The 19,020-nt window shown below is 43.3% G+C and overlaps 1 protein-coding gene across 2 annotated transcripts in view; it reads left to right on the top strand.

The window, feature by feature from the left end:
* TTYH1 (tweety family member 1) overlaps window positions 1-18,242 on the top strand; it is a 101,469-nt gene extending 83,227 nt beyond the window's left edge. The window contains exons 8-14 of one of the 2 annotated variants that reach the window (XM_058183581.1): window positions 1,476-1,531; window positions 2,518-2,610; window positions 2,749-2,841; window positions 4,797-4,939; window positions 6,567-6,615; window positions 10,553-10,631; window positions 12,098-18,242. In XM_058183581.1, the coding sequence (XP_058039564.1) occupies window positions 1,476-1,531; window positions 2,518-2,610; window positions 2,749-2,841; window positions 4,797-4,939; window positions 6,567-6,615; window positions 10,553-10,591 (473 nt within the window). In that variant the 3' untranslated portion in view covers window positions 10,592-10,631; window positions 12,098-18,242. Of the gene's footprint in view, window positions 1-1,475; window positions 1,532-2,517; window positions 2,611-2,748; window positions 2,842-4,796; window positions 4,940-6,566; window positions 6,759-10,552; window positions 10,632-12,097 lie in introns of both variants that reach the window. The other variant, XM_058183580.1, reaches the window with a different exon arrangement.
* Window positions 18,243-19,020: the final 778 nt, after the last annotated feature.

The raw sequence follows: 19,020 nt of genomic DNA, 5'->3' as shown, positions 1-19,020 counted from the left end.
AAAAAGAAAGACGGGGAAAGCAATATTCTAGGCAGCTGTCTATTCTGCAATGGGATGCAATTTTTCTTTGCCATGATTATAGGAGGGAAAGGGTTAATTCTGGTGTTTTGATAATTTCTGAATCCAGCCTGCTCATGGGACCTTTGTTGGGGAAAGAAGAAAGGAGCATTAAGGGGTTGTGAGAGCAAGGAGCTTATTTCCAAGGAGACATAATACATATATTATGCTAATAATCTATCATTTCTTTTCCTCCAAATCCGCAATTTGGTTTGTTTTTTTTAATTCTGTTTGCAAACAAAGCATCTTTTTTTAAAGGAGGAAATAAAAGTCTGATTTTATATTTTATATATATAACAATTTCTGTCATTATAACAGTGATTCTTGTGTAGACAAAAGAGGCAACTATTTCATTAAAAAAGGCAGCCCGTTTTAAATTTCCTAGCTTCAAAAGGCAACTCAGAACAGAGCAGCTTTAATAAGAAGAGTAATTTTCCAAGCTTAACAGTCAATGTGGGTGAATGTGGGCAACACACTGGTCTTAAATATAATGAGGAAGCAAAGGAATAACTTTACATTATGCTCCTGGTTTGGTCTATTGTTTTAGGCTCCAGACTAGAAACCAGGAGCTGGTGAGTTGTAGTCCTTAGGCATGAAAGCAGGCTGGGTGACTTTGGGCCAGTCACTCTCAGCCCAACTCACATCACGGGGGTTGTTGTTGTGGGGAAAATAGGAGGAAGGAGAAGCATTAAATATGTTTGCTGCCTGGAAATGTTTATAAAAATAATAACAGATATGAATGAATGAGTCTCACCACCTTGGCTACTAAAAATAAACCATCAGATTTAAGTGATGCACCTCTAATGTCCTAGAGCAATGTGATTTGTTTTGCCTGCTGAGATGTTGTCCTGTGGTGAAGGTATCAGCTAGATCAAGAGGTGTTCAACCCTGGCAACTTTAAGAGTTGTGGATTTCAACTCCCATATTGGCTGGGGAATTCTGGAGATTGAAATCCACAAGTCTTAAATTTGCCAAGGTTAGACACATTTGAGCTTAGGGTCTCTTTTAGTGGACAGGGTGGAAATCCATAAATATGCATTAGGGTTGCAATTTCCTGAATGTTCAACCCACACATGGCCAAGGTGGCAATTCCAATTCTTTCCAACAGTTCCCAGGGTGTAGCTGTTGTTCTTGCTGCTTCTGTGTGTGTGTACATGTGTGCACATGTATGCACATTTTTCTTTCCCTAGGGCCTAGCCCATCTGAACATGTACATATGTTAGATAAACAAACTTAGGAGATCTAAGAAGGCATTTAAAACAGGGGTTTAAAAGCTGGCTGAGGAATTCTAGGAGTTGAAGTCCTCAAGTCTTAAAGTTGCCAAGATTGGAGACCTCTGATTTAAAAGACCTAATGTCTACAGTAGATGGATCCAGTTTCTTGATGCCTTTTTTTTTTCTTTTCCTTTAACCCTGTAGAAATCCTACAATACTATTTAACCTGCAGCCAAGATATTTTTAACCCTTTTCAGCAGGTAAGTATTCCTTCTTTTTCATTCAAATAAAATGTGACTAGTGTGGATGTTGCAGAAGTTTGAGAAAAGTGTATTGAATTCTCAGGTTAAATCCAAAACTAAATTTAAGCACCGCTATTCCCTCTGGTTAGGGAATTCTGGGAGTTGAAGTCCACATATCTTAAAAGTTGCTGAGGTTGAGAAACACCGCTTTAAGCATTGCCCATATATTTTCAACCCTACTTCATAAAACTTGGATGTTTCTAAAAGTTTATGCTATAGATGAAATCTGGTTATTCTCAGTATATGAATCCCTTATACACCTCACCAGGGTGCTATCTTGGCATGTTGTAAAATTGCTAAATAGTTATATCTGTAAATCATTTTGATTAACCAAATGGCTAGCTCAGCTCTCCTCTAACAGCAGATTAAAAAAAATTAAAGTTACACTTTTGCTATGTTATTTTCATTTGATGATTTGCAAATGGTCTTGTGTTTGAAATCCCCTGGTTTTATGCAATTTGGGAGTGCCTTGTATTGGGGGTTTGTAAATTGGCTAACCTCAAAGGCAGGTAACCTTTGACTTATGACCATTTGTTTTGTGACCATTCAAAATCACAAAAATGATTTAAGAACACTTACTAATGCATCTCCGCAGTCGGGTGATTGTGATCTAGCTTCTTGGCACCCGGCTCACATTTACAGTATGACAACTGCAGCATTTCAGGGCCACATGGTGGCCGTTTGAGAGCTTCACAGCCAGCTTCTGACAAGCAAAGTCAGAATCACAAATCACAATCATGTGACGTCTTGTTTAATGATTGGGGTGATTTGCTTAACAGCCACGGCAAAAACAAAATTGTAAAATTGGGTACCTGGCTCACCCAATGCCTAGCTAATGACTGCACTGCCTAACAATGAATTTTCTGATTGCAAATTGTGGTCGTAAATCAAGGACTACCTGCGTGTGTTTTTCTCTCATTCCTTTCCTGCCAACTCTACTATAGAGACTCACTGTGTGTCAGAGGGCACTATCCAACATACATTCGCAGCTATACGGGTTGGAGAGGGAAGCCATCCCCCACTTCCCAGCAGCCGAGGTCAGTGAGGATGCTCAGAGAGAAAGGGTTGCTGGGACTGCATGGTTCTTTTGGACTGGGAAAAGTTATGGGAGGGGGAAAGGGAAGGCTGCAAATTAGGGCAATTAGGTTCTCATTCATACCATTTGTACATTGCAGAAAAACATAATCTCCATCCAGAGTACTTTGAACATCACAGAAAGTAATTTCCATCATCTTGTAGCTCTCCTCAACTGCCGAGGACTTCATAAGGTACCCCCATTACTCTTATTTATTTAATTGCTCCAGCCATTCTGCCTAACATTTCTCAATATTTCTGGGTACATTTTAAGTTCCTGACTTTTGGGTTTATTTCCTTATGATACAATGGGCATGCATGTATAGTAATGGTATCATAGTAATGACAGTGGTGGGTTTCAATTTTTTTACTATCGGTTCTGTGGGTGTGGCTTGGTGGGCATGGCAGGGGAAGGATACTTTAAAATCTCCATTCCCTCCCCAATCCAGGGAAGGTTACTGCAAAATCCCCATTTCCTTCTGATCAGCTGGGACTTGGGAGGCAGAGAATAGATGGGGGTGGGGCCAGTCAGAATTTTTACTACCAATTCTCCGAACTACTCAAAATTTCCGCTACTGGTTCTCCAGAACTGGTCAGAACCTGCTGAAACCCACCTCTGAGTAACAGTATCATTTGTGCACCAAGAATCGATAGCTTGGCACTCTCCAAATATTGCATGCCCAGTCATGGGCAAGGATAGAAAACAAGGGTTCTCCAGATGCTCCAAATATTGCATCTTCCAGGATCCCTCGCCATTAGCTGAATATCTCAGGCCAATAGGGCTGAATTGTCAAATCTGTAGTTGAGATATTTGGAGAATCCAAGCTCTTTCCCCATGAGTAGAGAATAGACTCCCTCTGTACATCATAAGGGTGTCATGTCCCCATCAGAGCCTGAATCTGCAAAGAAAGATGAGCCAGAGTTGGAGCCGAGGGGGACTGACAGGGCAGCTTCAGCTTCGTTAGCTTCAGAGGAATGTGGGGAAGAGGCAGGCTAGGGCCCCTCAGGAGTGAGACAGCTTGCTAGCAGGGAGGAACGGGGCCAGGATGACCAGAGGGCAGGCAATGGAAATGAGGAGTGAAGGAGCTCAGGCGAGAACCAGGCCCTCCTGATCCACGAGCACGTAGACTGGAGAGGAGGCGGAAACAGCACAGGCAAAACAGAAAATTTGGGAGGAGATAGCTTCACCCCTCTTCACAAGCCACACCTGAGGATTGAGATTTAAGGAGATGCTGTGGGGAGGGGTGTTTGCCAGGAACAAATGCTGAATTCCTGGAGTTATTTGCAGTCAGAGGCTGCTGGAGGAGTGTGTGTGTGTATGTTTGTGATCACTTTGCTCTGGGATTTGCCATAATGTGGGAGCAATAAAGGGGTGATTTGAACTATCAGACTATGTTGCCTTGGTGCCTTGCCCCGGGTCATCACAAAGCGTATGTTCCTTTTTATATGAGCAGTTTTCCATCCAAAGCAAAATGGAGCAATCTCTACATGGCAGAAACTCAACATGGTGCACTTACAGCATCCGGTAATTTTATAAGCAGTTTGCACATAAGGATTTGAAGCATCAGTACAATGCTCCATTGTACAGTGAGAGTGAACAACGGAGGGATTATAAGCCTCAGGCCAGATATCAAAGCCTCTTCCATGAAGCGCACTCTTCCATGGTAGTGCAGTGGTTAGAATGTAATACTGCAGGCTAATTCTGTTGACTGCCGACTGCCAGCAGTTTGGCAGTTTGATTCTCACCGGGTCAAAGTTGATTCAGCCTTCCAGCCTTCTGAGGCAGGTAAAATGAGGACCAGATTGTTGGGGACAATATGCTGACTTTGCAAACTGCTTAGAGAGGGCTGTAAAGCTCTATGAAGCAGTATATAAGTGCTACTGCTATAAATCTAGGGATGAAAGAGCTATGGCATATTCATAACTTTACACACCTGTCCTTCTCATCTTGGTATTTCAGACAGAGTGAATAATTCCCTTTAAGGGGGGATGGGGGAGGCTGTAAAAGAGAGAGAAAGTGTGGGTTGGTGGTTAAAAAGGATAATGTCCCAACTGGATGCCCTGATATTCAGAAACCAGGAATCATTGCCAATAGACTTTAAAACCTCCATCTGGAAGCTACCTCTATGTCACTTTCTCTGCTTCCTAGGACTATGTGGATGGCCTGAAAGGGCTGTGCTATGATGGCATGGAGGGATTGCTTTTCCTTCTCCTCTTCTCCTTCCTCTCTGCCCTTTCCTTCACCACAGCGGTCTGTAGTCTGCCCCGGGCTTGGAAGAGGTTCCAGAACAGGTGAGTGCTGATATCCAGTGTTTGAGAATTGTGAGCCTCCGTTCTATGCATGCAGAATTTCTCTTCACCACCTCCAGATTAGGCAAAAAGAAATCTATCCTGCTCAAATACACTGAAGGTAGTTGCTGTAGATATGAACAATCACAGTCCTCAAGATCTGTATAAATGCCCATGCCTTGAAGGTAGCTCACGGGCTTCTCCCAAATTAGTCACCAAATTGTGGCTTTTAATGTAACCAGAGGAAGGAACTATGAAATACAGGCAGTCCTCGACTTATGACCACAATTGAGCCCAAAATTTATGTCGCTAAGTGAGACATTTGTTTGCCCCATTTTACCATCTTTCTTGCCACAGTTTTTAAGTGAATCATTGCAGTTGTTAAGTTAGTAACACAGTTGTTAAGTGAATCTGGCTTCCCCATTGACTTTGCTTGTCAGAAGGTCGTAAAAGATTATCACATGACCCCAGGACACTGCAACTGTCATAAATATGAACCAGTTCCCAAATAGCTGAATATTGATCATGTGATTATGGGGATGCTGCAACAGTTGTGTGAAAAACTATCGTAAGTCACTTTTTCAGTGCCGTTGTAACTTTGAATGGTCACTAAATGAAGTGTTGTAAATCGAGGACTACCAATAGGCAGTTAAATCATACTAGTTGTATTTAATTAAAATTAAAGAATTTAAATGTGAAAAGCTATTCAATTTTAAATGGTATATTAATAAAATCTTGGTTTTGTCCAAACCCTGCCTATTCTTTGGCGTGTATCCTTAGTTAAGGCCACTGAAGTTGTGGATAGAGATGGCTTAGAGGTGGAGCTCTTGCCTCACAATCAGGAGGCTGTGAGTTCGATCTTAGGTAGTGGCAGATATTTCTCTCTCTGAGCACACTGAGAATATATATGCTGAAAAAAACCCTCCACATTGGCACCAGGAAGGGCCAGTAAACACTCAGCTCCATTCAGATGCCCAGACTCCACCTCACAAGGGATTATGGGGTCATTAAAAGAGGAGGAGGAGGATCCTCAGTAGGCCACTCATAGGCCAAAAACGTTGCACATCCCTGATATAGAAAATACAAAGCAAGATGATCTGATACAAAATAAGACTTTAACTGTTTGTTAACTTTGATTAGCCCACTTCACATCCTTAAACAAAAGGTGTGTTGAGAATTCCGGGATTGGAAGTCCAAATGAAATTAGAGTATGTCGTATTTGACAAGACAAATGTGAGCCAAACCAGAAGATTGGTCCAAGTTGTCCTGTTTTCCTGTTCTGAATTTACACTTTAAAGCAGGGGTAGGGAACCATGGCCCTTTTTATGACTTGTGAACTTCAACTCCCAGAATTCCTGAAGTAGCCATGCTGCTGACACAGGAATTCTGGGAGTTGGTCCACAAGTCATAAAAGTGACCATTGTTCCCCACCCCTGCCCTAAAGGGATAGCAGTCCAATGCAAGGAAAGTAAGAAAACCCTAGATGCTGGATTTGGCACAAACTCTTGTTTTTTGGATAGATGCCCGAGGACCATAGTTTTCTTCACAGTCATTAGATTAGGCAACTTTTTCCTCATTACTCACTCCTTTGCTCCTTTTTTCCTCTTTTTTTTTTTTAATTCCTGCATAGGGACTCGGACTATGACGACATGGAGGATGACGACCCTTTCACGCCCCAGGCACGTAGACCGCCAACAGTGCGCGCAGGGGGGGCTGGGCCCAGCTTGCCCAGCTCCTTTGGCCACTGTTCAAGCTGGGGCAGCCGGGGCAGCCTGCGCCTTTCAGCCCCCCCAATTTCCAACGCCCCCGTCTCACAGTACATGTGAGTAACCCCCAACCCCCACCTCCCAACCCCCTCCCCACGCGCTTGGTCTTAATACCCCCTGCAAGGCGGGAGGGGCTTAGAGTGGCCCCCAGTGGCCCAGATCCGAGTGCGTGAGGGGGAGGGGGAAGGGAGGACAGACTCCCCCCCCAAAATCAGGAATGGATTGTTCCCTCTACCTCTTTGAGCTCCTTTCCTCTCCACGCCTACCTCCTCCTTGCCTCCTTCCCTGGCATTCTCCTCATCTCATTCATTCTCCTTCCCCACAGCTGCTTTAGTTGTCTGAAACCACCTCAGCTGGGCTCCCTAATCAAGGAGAAGAGCAGATGCAATGGTCAACATTGTTTAGCCATTTTGAAATTTAAAGTATGGAGAATAATAGGAGATTTAGGTTGCCTAAGGAACGTTTTCAGGTAGTTGTCAATTGGCGACCATAATTGAGCACAATTCTTTTTACTAAGTGAGATCATTGTTAAATGAATTTTGCTCCATTTTATGACTTTTCTTGCCACCCTTATTAGGTGAATAACTCCAGTTATTATTAATACGGTTGTTAAGCAAATCTGGCTGCCCCATTGATTTCACATGTCAGAAGGTTGCAAAAGGGGATCAGATGATCCCGGGACGCTGCAACCATCATAAATATCAAGCATCAAGCATCTGAATTTTGATCATGTGACCATGGGGATCTTGCAATGGCCGTACGTAACTTTGAACAGTCACTAAACGAACTGTTGTAAGTTGAGGACTACCTGTATTTCCCACTGTCTAGATCCGTGATGGCAAACGTATGGCACATGTGCCAGAAGTGGCATGCAGAGCCATCTCTCCTGGCACACGAGCCGTTGCCCGTTGCTCTTCTGGGTTCCAGCATGTCAGCAGTTGGTCTTCTCGTATGTGGGAGCACGAGAAATTGGAAGAGCAGCTGCCCGGTGTGCATGCATATACTGGTGATATGATCTTCCGGTTTCAGGCGTGCACATGTGCACTGACCACCTGGTCTTCCGGTTTCTGGGGTGCATTGCACCCTTGAAGACCAGCTGGCAAGTGCACATGTGCATGCCGGAAACCGGAAGATCATCTTCCCAGTGCATGCATGTGCACTGGGCATCTGCTCTTCCACGTTCTGATTCTCCCGCAAGCATGAAGACCAGCTGGCCAGTGCACAGGAACCCGGAAGAGCAAGGGGAGCAGAGCTACCAATCAGGATGGGTGAGCTGGGGCTTCCCTCCCTCCCTGCCCGAGCAGGCTTCTTGCAAGGCCCCAGACCTCCAAACAGCGGCACCAATACACACCCATGGTCCAGAGCACCTGGCCGGCTTGAGCACAAAGGGCAGCAGGGCCGCGTTTGCTGGCTGGGTGGCTGCCCACCCTGCCCACTACTCCTGCCGCCACTAGGGACAAGGTGTGCCTACTGGAAGCAAGGGGCGGCAGTTCTTGTGCTGCTGCTTCTGGCCGGGATGCTGGAGCAGCCAGGAGGAGGAGGAGCCACCATAGGGGAGGCAAGCTTCCCCAGGAGGGCTGGAGGAAAACGCAGCTCCTCACACATGGAGATGCCACTGAGGGCCTAGCTCGCCGGCAGGGGAGCGGGTGCAGGGGCTGTCCAGTTGCTCCTTCCCCTCACCCTGTGGCTGCCACTGTTGCTGCTGCTTTTCTGGGGCAATGGAGCTGTGCAGGAGCTGAGTCCATGCTGGAGATACATCTGTCCGGCGCCCAGGTAAGAGGTGTGCCGCCTGGCAAGTGGTTGTGCTCCCTTGGCAGAAGAAGCAGGAGGGGAGGCTGTGCTGGCTTGTTCTCAGTTGCATGCTGGGGGGCACTTCACCCAGCCAGAATTGGGGCCAAAATCTTCTGCCTGCTGGCCCCCCAACCCGAGCCCCAGGAACACCAACACCACTTCCCTCCGAGGCCGGGAAGTGGCTCTGGTTTTCCAGCGGAGGGAGGCGGCATTCCCCACCCAACTTTCTTTCCCTGTCTGAGGCTGCGGAACCGGGTCATCCGTGGGGATGTCCTGCTACCCCGATGGGGACCAGAGGGGTGGGCAGGAAGGCGAGAGGATCCCCGAAAGGCCAGGCAGAGCCGGTGCATGTGCACTGGACAGCTGGTCTTTGCGCACGCATGCATGCATACCAGGAACCGGAAGACCAGGTGGATCATCTGCTCTTCCAGTTTCCGGCACACAGGCTCCCTTTGTGGCACTTGGTGTGAAAAAGTTCACCAACACTGATCTAGATCACCAGAATAGGAGAAGGAATGTTTATTTTATATACTGCATTATACTATCAACCCCTGTTTCCTTTGGAAACATCTAAGCAGCATACTTAATTCTTCCTACTCTTACTTTCATAGAGTATATGGATTTTAAGGGGCCTGGGAGATCATGTAGTCTGACTCCCTGATTAGGACATGAATCTATTGTACCCTCCAGCATCTGTTTAAACATAAAATGAGATCGAGATGAGATGAGATGAGATGAGATAACCTTTATTGTCTTTTTTTTTTTTACTGTGAGCACACTGGCACACATTAAAAATGAAGTTCTATTGCCTGCTCTCAAAAAAAAAGGATATAAACACCTCCAGCAGAGAAGGCAGATGCAGTCTGTTCCACATTGCTCCTATCCATTAAACACCATTTTAGATTTCTTTTATTACGGTACCACCAGGAGTGATCCCACTAAAGCAGTTTCCTATTGAGATGGAATTATTAATTCCGTTGTTTTCTTCATCTGTTTATTTTTATTTTTTTATGTCTTCCACTTTGCTTCCATAATGACGAGCCAGTCCTTTGTATCACTTTCCATTCCTGGCCCAAGCACCCTTTCCCTAAGACGATCCATTTATAAAAATGCTCTTTTGGAAATACCACTCTAGTCCCTTCACTACCTCTAATGTGTTCCCGGTGACTGATCCTTTTCTTACTCCAGGTTTTCTACACTGGAGGGGCCTACATTATCTTATCTTTCCATACTAAGCAAAACTGATTGCTGCTGTTTTATTATTTTCTCCTCAATCCTCCTTTTCACTGTTTTTCATGCCCCATCCTCTGGAGTGCAATTTGGATCAAATGCATATTCAGAGAATTTACATCTACGTAATTAAATTATTGGGCTGCAACTTCTATTTATATATTGGAGAAACAGGTATTGCCCCTCCCTACATAAATATACTCTCCAAAAAGAGATAAATATGCAAATCTTGAGATCTTTGATGTTCTCCTTCCTTTTTTAAAAAAAGAAAAAGAGAGATTATACAAAAACGATCTCCATTTGGCGTTTTCATGTCGTATTATATCATGACAATAGTGAGATGGGGCATATATCTACTTCTCCAAATAAAGAAGACCAAGTAAGTCATGATGAACCTAGGGTCTACTGTATAATCCAGGCTATGGTTTATTGTCAAATAAACCCAGGGCCTTCATTTCAATGGCCAAATAGACCAGTGGTCCCCAACCTTTCTGGCTTGGCAGACTGGCGGAGGCCGTGAGGTGGGATAAGGGATAGTTTCTCGTGTGCACACGTGACCCTTTGACAAATGCAGCTTCACGTATGTGCTTGTTCATCACTTCCACAAGCCTGGTTCTGAACGGGCTGCAGCCCAGCACTGGGTCATGGATCAGGGGTTAGGAACTCCTGACAGAGACATTTCTGTAGAGGTTCTCCAGAAAATTGCCCGTGTCCAATAAAATAGAGGTTTCTAATATTTATGAAGTAATGGACTGACTATCCAGCTTGGATAGCTTAGCTTGGGGAGGGAGGGATTTATTATCAGCATCTTTCTTGGTGTCCCTTGCAGGAGTCAAAGCGCTTCGTACAGTGGCAGTCCTCAATTTGAGAGCATCCCCCTCATTGACCGTCATTCCCCACCCCCTTCGGTAAGTCAGAAATATGGACTCATCCATATGTGGTACCCATACAGCACACCAGCTGTAGGCTATGACGGAGCAGAGAAACGACAAGTGGCTTTAGTTTTGTGATCGCCACTGAATTGTGGGGGATTGAAAACCTGGTGCTTATATGTCTGATGTGTAGGATTGTCAAAATAATAATAATAATAATGACAAGAATAATTATGAGGCGTTATGGCAAAAAGTTCAGAAGGAGTTGATGGTTTGGAAAAAATTGCAGTTATCGTTGTTGGGGAGAATAGCTGCTATTAAAATGAATGTTTTACCTAGATTTATATTCCTCTTTCAGATGATACCAATAATTAAGAAAGAATAATAATAATGATGATCACTTAAACTGTCCCAAAAGTGCTTTGTTTTTTTTCTTTGAAGACATTTCACTTTTCATCCAAGAAACTTCTTCAGACTGAAAAACTGAAAGTTTCTTGCATGAGAAGTGAAACATTTTCAAAGAAAAACCAAGAAAGTCCAGTTGCCTTTTGGAAAAGCACCTTTGGGACAACCATGCCCTGGATGACTGAGAGTCTCCATAGACAATTACCTAATCTCAACAAAGGACTTAGGTAGCAAAATATTTTTTTTTAAATTCTTTTGGTCAAAGTGGATTGAATCAGTTCTATAATGCAGGGGAAGGCAACATTTTTTTCAGCACAAGTTGAATGTCTTCTGAGCTTTCTTTGCTGGAGGCAGGGTGGTGGTGATGGTTCTGAGGGGGTTTGCAAATGCTGCTGACACCAGAGGCAGAAAAGCAGAGTTTCCACGATTTCTTGAACGGTTTGTAAATTTAGTAACATAGGTGTATTTAGCCTGAGACACCATACATCTATTTAACTCTTTATTTTTGAATGAGAAGTAACTTGGGGTAACTCGGGGCCATCAGAAAGGTCTGAAGTTACACAAAGTTTCCAAGCTACATAATTATTTGACCCAGTGGTCCCCAACCTTTCCAGCTTGGTGGCCCAGCATGGGGAGGGCATATGAGTGGCAGCTCCATTTGGGCAAGCTTTGCGTGCAAGGAGAGGGTGCTTGTGTTTGTGTGCAAAACTTAACTCACATGAGCGGAGTTTCACTCACGAGGGCAAGCATCCTCTGCTCTCACAAGTGGAACCATGCACAAGTGCAAGCGCCCTCCTGCTAATGGAGCTTCACATGCGCCCTTGCTCGTTTCTCCCGCGGCCCGGTTTTGAACAGGCTGCAGCCCAGTAGTGGGTCGCAACCCAGGGGTTGGGGACCCCTGATTTAACCAAATACCCACCCCTCAGTGTTTCTACAAATATAACTACTAGAATATTTAGCCAGTACTTTGTCTGGAGATTTAAAAATTGCAGTCCCAACTCACCTGGAAAGTGACAGGTTGAAAAGGCAGAATAACTGCTGTTCTTTTATCACTTGGTTATTAACTTCCTCGCTCCTCTCTTTTTATCATTCCATAGTATTCTCCCAGCATGCGAGCGTCTTATGTCGGTGCTAGCGAAGAAGTGGTCCTCCCCTGCCAGACCGGATTACAGTCCTAGATGCAGCCCAGAAGACCCCAACCCAGATGCACACCATCCCCAACTAACACAGAGAGACCCCCCACCCACCCAAACATTTACTAGAATACAACTTAAGTGAGCTTTTCTCACCAGGTGCCCCCTTCTTCACTTGAATCTCTTCGTTCGCCTACCTTCTCTAAGAAAGGAAAGGAAAAGGGGAGGGAGAAAGAGACTATTCCTTGGGCCGGGAGACATTCAGTGGCGGGGGTGAGCAGTGTGAATACATTAAGAAATGTAAATAAAGAGAGGCATGGTTGAGAGATAGAAAGAGTGTGAGCCATGTGAAAGGGTGAATGATAGAAAATAATTGGAAGCTGAACTAATTTCAAAATAGAAATAGAAGTTTACATATTAAAAAGTGTGTGCAAAAACCGGTGAATGGATGGAAAACTAAATAAAAACACTGCATGGGTGCAGATACGATAGGTAGATTGAAAGAGTATATGGACGATGGAGACAAAACAGCAAAAGCCATCTAGCTAGAAAGGGATGCTCCCTGCTCTGACCGTGGGCATGCCGGAAAAATGGAGGACAACACTGGGTCCTACAAGAGACTTGAGAGAATAGGGGAATCCATTAGGGGCCCAGAGCTACCCTTGCTTCCCTATCATCCTCCTTGCCCCTAATTAGAACCCACACACACACTAACAAGCATTTGGAACTTGCCCAGTTTAAAATAAAAGGGAAACTTTATTTTACATGGTGTCCCTCTCTGATTTTGCACACACAACTGTGTGAGAGAATATGCAGTCATGGGGTATGTCCGGTTCCCTGCCCTAATGACCAAATGAGTGGGCATGGCCATGGTGGGCATTGCCAGGGAGCGTGACAGGCAGTACTTGGCCTCTCGCAACCCCCTGGGGGCAAAAAACAGGCCGCGGGGGTTGCAGGGCCCCCCTGCGCCCCGTTTTGGGCCCAGTAGGCCTCCCTGCAGCCTCTTGGGAGCAAAAACAGGCCGCAGGAGGGCCGCGCCGCACCCCTCCCCCCTGTGCCCCATTTTGGGCCTTGTAGGCCTCTCTGCAGCCCTCTGGAAGCAAAAATGGGCCGCGGGGGGCTGCACCGCACACGACTCCCACCGTTGCCCATTTTGGGCCTAGTAGGCCTTTCTGCACTTACCTGGGAGCCAAAATGGGGCCCGTGGGGACTTCTGGAAGAGGCAGGGAGGGGAGCCAGCAGTTTAACAACCGGTTCAGCTGAAGTGATGCGAACCAGTTGAATCCCACCACTGGGTATGTCTCTATATTGCTATTCTGCCTCATGTTGGCGAGGGGAAGCATATTACTGGGAGGAATGATTGAAGAACATTAGGAGTATATGCCAAGAGTATGGTCAAGTAGTCCTCGACTTAGCCCAAATTGAGCCCAAAATTTCTGTTGTTAAATGAGACATTTGCTAAGTGAATTTTGCCCCATTTTACTATCTTGCTTCCATTGTTAAGTGACTCACTGTAGTTGATAAATTAGTAATCTGGTTATTAATTGAATCTGGCTTCCCCATTGACTTTGCTTGTCAGAAGGTCGCAAAAGGTGATCTCATGACCTTGGGACACAGCAACTGTCATAACTATGAACCCGCCAAGCCTCTGAATTTTGATCATGTGATCATGGGGATGCCAGAAAAGTCATAACTGTGAAAAGTCACTTTTTTCAGTGCCGTTGTAACTTTGAACGGTCACTAAATGAACTTTTGTTAAGTCGAGGTCTATCTGTAGCCCTTGACTTTCAACCACAATAGGTACCAGAATTGCTGTTGCTAACTAAGCAGTCATTAAGCAAGTTGTGCCCAATTTTATTACTTTTTTGGCATGGTTGTTAAGCAAATCACTGCAGTTGTTAAGTGAATCATGCAGTCATTAAACAAATGTAGCTTTCGGCATTGACCTTGCTTGTGAAAAGCCGGGTAGGTGGAAATCTTGCAAATGGCAATTGGAAGACCCCAGGATGCTGCAATCATTGTAAATACCTGCCAGTTGTCAAATGCCCAAATTTTGATCATGGGGATGCTGCTAAGGTCATAAGCGTGAGGACCAGCTGTAAGTCGCTTTTTTCAGTGTCGTAACTTCTAATGGTTAGCAATGAATGGTTGTAAGTCAAGGATTACCTGTATTTGCAGCAAGGTCTCCTAGGGCGTGGAGGTCATCCTAGCTGCCCTACTGAACCAAGAAGGCCATCTGCTGTCCGATATACAGCAGATGGTATATCGGACAGCAGCAATATAGAAAGAGGCTGGGGGCAGATGCATTATCTTAATGACATAGGCAAAGGTATCATTTCATAATGTGCAGAAGGTAATAGTACATCACTCATGGATTTCATTATAAAAAAAACCCTGCATGGATATACACTATAAAGTGATATGCAGGGAAAGATGGAAGGGAAGAGAAAAACATGACCAGCAGCAAGATGGATGGACTCAATTATAGTAGTGGGTTTACTTTGGAAGACTTGAAGGACCAAGTCCTGAGGGGGGCGGGGGCGGAATCTTCAGTCGGAAAGAGCTGACATTGAGTTGATGGCACCTATCAATCAAATTAATAGCAAGACTAGGTAATTCAAGTAACATCAAAAACTAGATCATTAATCATTGAGAACTGCAATATAATACAGTTTTATACCAAAGTTCTATCAACATGAACATGCTCAATTTGTATGAAATGAAGTTTTGGAGATGCCGTTGCTTCGTCATTCTATAAATGTAAAGAATAGTTCTGAGCACACAAACACACTCTTCTTCTGAGTAACCTCTTATTTCCACTTCTCTCTGCATTCCCTACTCAAGGCCACTTAAAGGGAAAATGCATCAAAACAGTGCATTGTACAGTCAAAATACACATATTGTTGAAATTTAAATTCAGATATCAAGGATTTGAATGGTGCACTCCCAAGTCACTGTAGATACTATTTCTTCTCTTGATAAAGTTCTTCATAGCATTGTTATATCTACAACTTGATTTTTCCCCTAGTTGTTGCGCATCTTGGTATCCTCTTCCAGTGATTTGGTTGGGCTAAATATAATGTGAAAATGTGCTTTTTCTTAGCATTGCACTTGCTGTGACACAGGTAATCCTCGAATTACTACCAAAATTGAGCGAGAATTTCCACTGCTATGCAAGATAGTTGTTATGTGTGTGTTGTCCCATTTTATGAACTTTCTTGTTGTTAAGTGAATCACTGCAGTTGTTGAGTATTATGGTTGTTAAGTAAATCTGGTTTCCCCATTGACTTTGCTTTGCAGAAGGTTACAAATGCAAATCGCATGGCCCTGAGACATTGCAACCGTCATAAATCCCTGCCAGTTCCTGAGTATCTGAATTGATACTGTACTGTAATGGTCACTAAATATGAAAAGTCACTTTTTTCAGTGCCGTTGCAACTGCAAACTGTCACTAAGCAGTTGTAAATCAAGGACTACCTGTACTAATTCCTTCTTTCCCAGAGACAGAATGCATGAAGCATGGTGTCACCTTGGCCCCTACATTTGGAAAAATGGATTCTGTATTTCTGTTCATGTACATAGTCCTCTCAAATTTCATTCCCACTTAGTTTTAAAATGTCTGGATGATGTTGATTGATCCAGTCACAAATGAGTTTCTTTCTTCTTCTGATTTCATTTAGAATTATGTTATCCAACATAAGAAGCATAAACGAAGCTGCTTCCAGGTTTGAAGAGCTTCCAGCAAAGCCCTCTTCAGAAATAGCAAAATCCAAGTTTATTTGATTACATGACAATGCTTCCTGTCAGTGTTGAGCAGTGGGTTAAGTCAGAGTTTCTCAAATTTTCCAGCTTTACAGATTGGCTGGGGTGAGTGGGTTTGAAAGGATGGTTCTGCATGAGTGGTGAGCAGCTTGCCTGCTTCTCGTGCAAGTGGGGATTCATGTACACATGCTTGCCCACCATTTCTGCAGCCTGGTTCCGAATAGCTCAAGGCCTAGAAATGGGCTGCAGCCCAGGGGCTGAGGACCCTGGGTTAAGTCACCTATTCTTACATTGCTGTTGAACAGTGTTGTCTCAACCAATTGAGACTCCATTTACATGTTCAGAGTAAAGGAGGCTCTCATAGAGGGCTTGTTCATTCACCAAGTGACCACCACAGGGGTTGAGAAAACTAGAAAGCAATCTGGTGATGCTGTTCCCTGACACTCTCATTAGTGCTCCCCTCCTCAGGATAATTCACTGTTAAAAGCCCTCTACCGACTTTCCCTTTTGTCTTTTGTTCTGGAATAGGAAGCACTGAGCTGCAGCCACTTTGCCTATCTACAGGTAGTCCTCGACTTACAACCGGTCATTTAGCAACTGTTCAAAGTTATAACAGACCCCTCCCTCAAAAGCTACTGATGACCTGAGACTTCTGGTTGACATCGCGGCGTATTCAGACACAAGGAACGGATCTCCGCGTTCCCTGTGCTGAGTTCTCCCTGTTCGTGGGCTCCGAGAGGAGCCAAAGCCGCCCTATAGGGGTGGTGAAGCAAAGAGGGGCATCCTGTGAGGTTGAGGAGAGATGCAGCTCTCCTATCAGAAGCAGGGGGTTTCTTTCCCTCTCAGCCACGGCAAGAAGAAGAGGCAGCCTAAAGGTGGTTGCTACAAAGCTGGGACAACCGAAGAACAACTAAGACTGGTGCTGGAGCAAATAGGTGAACAGTGACTGAAACTGGGGGAGAGGATTTCTTTTTGCCTTAAACTTACCCCAAGGAATAATTTGGAACTATTTGCTCAGAACTATTTGTTTAAGCAGCGTCTAAGCATTCTGAGAAATATCAGACCAGAAGAGGAGGGCACAAGAGAGAAAAATAATAAATTTTGAAATGTATAGAAAATTGGATTCTTGAATTGGGAAGACATGGTACTGAGAAGGTATTTTAAAATGCTGGAATTATTTACCTATAAAACTTATTCTGCTTTTATAATTGATTTATAACTAAAATGATAATTGCTGAGTGGTAATATTGAAATCTAAGCTGAGAGTGCCACCTACTGACAAAAGGGAAAACTACAAGACTGGAAATACTTATGAAAAGAACTGTGAAAATATTTATTGGATTATTCCCAGCTACTCCAGGACTACTGGAGATTTAAATATTAAAATAAGCAAGCCACTTAATTAAAGGGACCCGTGAAAGACTTCTGATAACTTCTGGGACTATTCAAGTGGAACTGACTATTTACCTTCGGGATATAAAGAACTGTGATTAGCTCACCATTTGAAGGGCAACAAGGACTAAATGAATAACTTGGACTGTTGAATAAAAGTGGATTTTTTTCTTAAAAACAAGATAAGATGCTTTATAAGGAACAAACAAGTGAAACATTGAAGAAAATGGCATTATTTTTTCAAAATAAAAAGGACATTATGGAGAAAGGATTTAAGGAGATTATAGAAAAAATGGAAAATGCTATACGTGTAAAGATCAGTATGCCCAGGAAAGGGAGGAGCTAACAATAAAAATGGTGGAAAAGAATCAGATAAAATAAAAGAAGACAAAGAGGAAATAACAAAGAAAATAACAGTGATTGATGAATCAAACCAGGGGGAAAATATATTAAGGGAGTTGAAAAGAGAATTGGAGATATAGGAAGATACCTTTGGAAGGAAGATAGGGGCACGAACAGAAATCTTGGAAATTAGGCAGTAGAGGAGGAGGATAGAGGTGAGAAAAATACTGAGATTGAACAGCCAAGAAGCAGATGCAGAAAGAGATAAAGATCTCAGAGAGGAATATGGAAGACAAGTCAAAAAGAAAAAAGCATAGCAGTTAAAGTATTGAAGCAGGCAAGAGATGATGGATAGGTGATTTTTCGTTTTTGGTGGGGGTTTTTTGATTTGCCTTCCTTTTCCTCTCTCTTTCCTTTCTTTTTTTTGTAGGTAGGTGACATGATTAGAAGTTAGGTAGGATAGAAAGAAAATGTTTTTAACAAAGGATGATATGATTAAAAGTCAGAATAAGAGATAGAAATAAGAGAAAAAGGGAATATTAGTGTATACAGTTTTATATAACAAAATAAGAGTAATAATAAGAGAAAACATGGAATAATTGAATAATGAAAGGTTGCAATTTTATATAAATATGTATCACTATTAGAAATATATAAATTGGACTGAAAGTAATAATTATGATTAATGTTATTAGTTTTATTTGTATTAGAATATAATAAAATAAGAGTTATAATAAGAGAAAACATGGAATAATTGAATAAGGATAGATTGCAACTTTATATAAATATGTATTACTATTAGAAATATATAAGTTGGATTGAAAGTAATAACTATGACTAATGCTATTCGTTTTATTTGTATTAGATTGTATGACACCCAGGCACCACATTGTTCACACATTGATATGTTTGTAAAAAATAATAGTAATAAATAAAAACTTATTTAAAAAAACTATTGATGGCCTGTTTCAAAGTTTGGACATCGCCCTCCTCCCCCCACTCCTAGAGTTACGTTACTGCATTTTAGTTCTTCTGCCTCTCCTCGGAATGTGTTCCACCTCCTCATCCTCCTCTGGAGGTACCATCCCTCACAACTCATTTCCCTTGGCTAATAGCCTGCACCATTTAAAAATATCTGATCTGGCACTCCAAGCAATGCCTGATGGTTAACCCCACACCTATACCCTCAAGATCCAAAGCCTAACTGTACCTTGAGGCTGCAATATTCCTCGGCTGACACACTTTTTCTTTTAGAAAGTGAACTTTCTAAAACTTCACTTTTAAACAAAGAGAAGTAGGCATGTTAATGCAAACAACTTCCAGAATCTTTGTGTGTGTGTGTGTGTGTGAATTTTCCATTCACAAAAATCTGAATGACCCCCAATGACCAG

Source organism: Ahaetulla prasina, chromosome 4, assembly GCF_028640845.1.
Source record: "Ahaetulla prasina isolate Xishuangbanna chromosome 4, ASM2864084v1, whole genome shotgun sequence".
In the NCBI taxonomy this organism is placed as follows: Eukaryota; Metazoa; Chordata; class Lepidosauria; order Squamata; family Colubridae; genus Ahaetulla; species Ahaetulla prasina.
The sequence above is the reverse complement of the archived record's forward strand: the minus strand, read 5'-3'. Positions and strand labels throughout refer to the sequence as shown.